Source organism: Sinocyclocheilus rhinocerous, unplaced genomic scaffold (genome assembly GCF_001515625.1).
Source record: "Sinocyclocheilus rhinocerous isolate Xijiao unplaced genomic scaffold, SAMN03320098_v1.1 scaffold3354, whole genome shotgun sequence".
In the NCBI taxonomy this organism is placed as follows: Eukaryota; Metazoa; Chordata; class Actinopteri; order Cypriniformes; family Cyprinidae; genus Sinocyclocheilus; species Sinocyclocheilus rhinocerous.
Genome location: NW_015664987.1, coordinates 97,271 through 102,425, shown reverse-complemented (window position 1 = coordinate 102,425; position 5,155 = coordinate 97,271). Strand labels below are relative to the sequence as shown.

At 41.9% G+C, this 5,155-nt stretch overlaps 1 protein-coding gene across 1 annotated transcript in view; it reads right to left on the bottom strand.

Moving 5' to 3' along the window:
* Window positions 1-5,155, bottom strand: part of LOC107730547 (cytosolic 5'-nucleotidase 3-like) — a 23,926-nt gene that overhangs the window by 6,855 nt on the left and 11,916 nt on the right. Inside the window, exons 6-7 of the mRNA XM_016541402.1 lie at window positions 3,413-3,502; window positions 3,168-3,330 (exon numbers count right to left, since the gene is read on the bottom strand). Of these exons, the coding sequence (XP_016396888.1) occupies window positions 3,168-3,330; window positions 3,413-3,502 (253 nt within the window). The remainder of the gene's footprint in view (window positions 1-3,167; window positions 3,331-3,412; window positions 3,503-5,155) is intronic.

Here is a 5,155-nt window from a genome sequence, read left to right as displayed (position 1 = left end):
GCCTCTGAGATATGCTAGTCTCGCGAGTTTGTTTATATTAGCAAAGGAAGCAAAGTTTCCTTACTTTAGCAAAGGAAAACCAGTCTCCTCTTGGTTTATATCGAAATCCTCCGACATTTTTCTTTGCAAATCCTCGGTTTGTACTTCTAATTCGTGAACAGCGTTTTGTTTTGTCTCCGCGTTCGTCACTAACCACGCAACGCCAACTTGCTACGTCATCCGCCGGAACGGCTTCCGCGTATGACAGATACCGGAAGTGAGAGAAAAGTGTTTATTATGTTTGAAATATGGATATTTTTCTTACAAAAACCAAGGCAATGACTCAGGCTATAGGACGCTCCATGGCCAGCCTGGTAGTACTCGAGCGCCACTTATGGCTGACTTTAACGGAGGTCAAGGACGCTGACAAGGTCCCGTTCCTTGACGCCCCAGTCTCTCCCAACGGCCTGTTCGGGCCAGCAGTCGAAGGCTTTGCTGAGCGTTTCACTGAGGCACAAAAGTCATCCCAGGCCATGCGACACTTCCTGCCGAAACGCTCCAGCTCTGCAGCTGCCTCGGGTCGCCCCAAGTCTGCGCCGACTCAACAGCCCGCGAAGCCTGCACCTGTGGCTGCCACTGCCGCCCAGCCATCCAAACCTGAGCCTCGACGACATTCCCGCTCGGCCAGACACTACCTGTTTCCGAAGCACCAGTGACCCCGGCCTAAGATAGCGCTGGATTCGGTGCCTCCAGCGTCGTCCTGATCTAAGGGACAGAAAGAGGAGGGAGCCAAGTCTCGCTGCAGCCAGACCACCCCCCCAAGCTGCCTCTCGTAAGCCGCCAATCACCCCGTCCGGTGCAGTCGGCGATGTGTTTGCTGCAAACTCTGTTCAAGCACCCAAGCGGCGATCCGCTGTTGTAGCGGGCACAATAAAACACAAACATTTTCAAAAAGAGAGCAGTTTTCCTCTTCCATTTCTCATGAGTACCGTGTGGCCTTGCAGCGACCAGACACTCGAACCAATCCAACCCCTGTCTTCCGCTTGGCAAGCTTGGCAAGCCATCCGGAGCACCCGGAGTGTCAGATTTGGGTTCTGGGGATAATAAAGCGACTTCAATTCGGTATATTTACAACGACATTGGATTAGAGTGCTGTCAATTTCACAGCTCAAACAGGAGAAGCGCAATTTCGTAGGCTGCAGACCACATCTCTGTTCATTGTAAGTATTAAATTATAATGATATATATATATATATGAAAGCTCCTTAGAGTTTGTGCTTATAGTTGTTGCCGCGATGCACCAGCACCGCTTAAAATAGAAATTGTTATGTTACGTTTCTTCCTGTTGTTTCAAAGATTAAAGGCACAATCACTTTCCCAAATTGTCTGCAGTAACGTGGTAAATGCTAAAATGTGGGGTTTTAATAATGTTAGCGTTCTGCCACTTGGAATTTTAAGATGTAGAATAGTAAACACCTGTTTGTACTGAATAAAAGTTTTTGCGTGGTAGTCATATATTTTTTATTTTCGTTTGCAATGTCCAAGAACAGCTTCACATTTAAATGATTTTGTCTTTAATCAGATGAGAATATGGCTATTAAATATACTATTTGTGTAATATTAATGATTTCGTTTTTTTTTTTTTTTTAAAGACAGAATTTTGTGGAAAAAATGAAAAGGGGACAAAGTCAGGCACAGCATCAATACATTCAAGGTTTCTTCAAGAAGAAACCATGTCAAAGACAGGTAGATACATTGCAGTGCAGGTCAGAGCCAATCCACCAGGCAGGGTCAAATTGGCCAGCAAATGATCAGCCCTGAACCTGGCAGCACAGGTCAGAGCCAGCCAGAGAGGGCCAGTGAGGACTACACCAGCAGCCATCTATCTGCAGCAACAGGTGAAAGTCAGAACATGAGCAATTTTTACAAAAAAGTTCACAAGACACACACACAGTCTGTTTGAAGAAGCTGAGAACAATTATTGTCTGTTCAGTGGTTTTTATTTATAAAAAGAGAGATGAGTTGTCCAGGCACTTGTGCAGTGCCATTTTTATGTCATTCCACTTGTGTTGGGGCACATGACTTTTCCCATGGGCCCCCCCTGACTGGTTCTTGGTCCCCCCCTGTGCCACCCCATTAAAAAAATCCTAGAATCGCCCCTGCCTCCTGACTGAAAAACTGTGCTAATTAGCAAATCCAGGTGATTGGAACAAAATACTGAGGAGGACTTTCTGAACCTGGAATTTCCACCTCTGCAGGTCAGCTGTGACCTGAAGAAGAAGTTAAAATGCATGTGCCCTGTGTTTATCAGTATCCTTATGTGCATTGGGTAAATGAATTCTTCTGGCCACAATAACCGTGGTGTGAAAAATCTAATATCGTGACAGCCCTAACCTATTCATCCATGTGGAACATAAAGAGTAACTAGACTCAACCTTGTGGCTAGTGGTTGACCGATATATAGCCAGGGCCAGTGTTTGTTATTTTTATATATTTTATTTTTTATTTTTAATGTTTTAAAAACACTATAATAGGGTCATTCCATGTCAAATCAACCAAATTTTAGAAACTTCCCTGACTCAAATTTTTGAATTTGTTAATATTTTTCAGAAAAAAGACAAACATACAGAGCAAAACAAAACACCGGTCAAGAATTAAAAGTACAAAACGAGGATTTGTATAGAAAAATATCAGAGGATTTCGATATAAGCCAAGAGGAAACTGGTTTTCCTTTGCTGTAAACAAAACTTGGTTTTTGTGAGACTAGTATATTCTTACCGGAGCTTACGCTACGCCTTCGTCCTACGTCATCTGCTGGAATGAAACGCTCTCGGAAATGCATGTACAACAGTTAGCGGAAGCTAAATTACGTTTTATAAAGTTTTAAATATGCTCTGTGCATGTAACAAGTTATCGAGCCCTCATGTGTATGTTTTTTTTTATTTTTTTTTTTACAAACGTCAAATCCATTAATTAAGCTTTCATTAGTTCATTGTAAAACAAGATTCTTTAACTATTTGTGGTCTCACAAATTGTTAGGTCTGCAAACATAAATGACTATTTAATATCAGAAATTAAACAGCCAAAATAGAAATTAAAACTAAACAAGAAATGTATTGAAAATCACTTGATCCATATCAGTGAATTATTTTGACAAACACGTGACAGATGTTTATAAAGAAACTTACAGACTCGTCAAAGTCCATGTAATTGGAGAAGACTTTAACATTAGGATGGAACACACCAGCTTGTCTGATCACTTCCTCTAACACATCCCCAATTCCAGCAGAGAAGATCAGCAGAGGAACAGACAACTGATGGAGATGATCAAAGAACTGCTGGTAGCCATCCCTGACAAACACATTATCAAACCATCATTATTAGTGATATCATCACCCACTACAGCACAAATTAGTTTTGTTAATGATCCTACCTCAGCATGGCTTCAGACTCTCTCACAACTAGAGCCAAGTGATCCTTAATGATCTTCTGCTGCACAAGAAGCTCATGAGCTTTAGTCCACCTGCGCGCACACACACACACACACACAAGTACAATGAATGAATGACAACTTGCAATTGGTGTAAAAACAAATAGGCAAAAAATAAAGATAAAACTACATTTTACTGAAAAAGTACAACAACAACAAAAAAAACAAAAGGCCAATGTTTCAGGTCAGAGTGTAAAGAAGATTTTTTTTGCTTCATTCAACCTTATAGTGTATGGGCCTTTCTTGGCTATTTTTGACTACTACACGCCTAATCTGTTTGGGCGCCCTCTAATTATCACGGAAATCTGGCTCTTGAATAAGGTGCAGATTCAGCTCTCCTGCTCCACACACACACACACACCATTTACCGTGGGGAAGACCAGAGGTGGTGTCTGCATGCACGTCAACAATAGGTGGTGTGGGGATGTGCGCGGTGTTGGAAAGTACTTTTTTTCAGACATTGAATTTTTGATGGAGAAGTGCAGATCTTTTTATTTACCAAAACAGTTCAGCACTGTGTTCCTGCTGGCTGAGACCGATCATGTGACTGCGCTGGGGATTCTGCACAGAGTCATCAGCATACAGATACTGTGTTTATCATGGCTGGTAGGGCTGCCCTTGACTAAAGATTTTTCTGGTCGAAAAATTAGTCAACAATCGCACGTTTATTAATAAACCATTTAAATAATAATAAGCCTTTAATTGCCTACATAGCCTATTAAGCACTCAAGCGCCCGCATAAAGCTTGCCACAGCACACCAGCAGAAGTAATGATTATGAATGTGTCAGAAAAACAGTAAGATAAGTAACATTTTAATAATTTAATAAACTAGTGCTTTCTTTGTTTTTGGCTTAAGAGATGAAGTCGGCGACACTGACTCGTCATCTCCGCAGTAGTGATGCACCTGTATGCATGTTTCATACGGATTACATAATCGGAGAATATTTGTTTTCCATTTGAATTGGTTTATTTGAACGTAGACATTTCGCTTTCTATAGATATATTTTTTATGTCTGTAAGGCAGTGCAGAGTTTCGTGCTCAAGTTCACAGAGACCGAGATGACAGAAAGCGCATCTTGTTTGCTTTCATTATTTTACAAAAGCACAATGTTTTGTTGTTATTGTGAGTGTACACAAATAAACGTAGAGTCTTTACAGATTTGAAAGATGCATTATTCTTATCTGTATGACCAAAAATATCATTAAGAGCAAGTGACCGCACCGGCGCCTCCATCTGTCCTGCAGTGAGCACGCTACTGTTCAGCTTAAAGCCCTGCATTTCAGCCCGGGCCCGATGGGCGCCGACTTTTTTTTACACCCCTCGGGCCGGGCTTCAGTCCAATTTTCATGTCATAGTTCAGACGCGGGCCGGGCCTCGGGCCTGTTTTAGGCTTCTCCTTATTTTTATATTTTAGACATCCATCAATTAGTGATGAAAAAAAATAGGCGCGCTGGTGGAAACAACACGAGACCGTGCTACCACGACTGTCAAGAGCGGCAGCATGCGTGCAGTCAGCGCAGCTGAAGAGTTCTGCATTCAAATGCACGCAATAGCCTAAAGCTTGCCGCAAAGCACCAGCAAAAGTAATTACCATGAATGTGTCAGGGGGAAATAGTAAGGAGATATTTGAATTATTTACTATTAATAAACTAGTGTTTTCTGAGTCGGTGTCGCAAGGATGAAG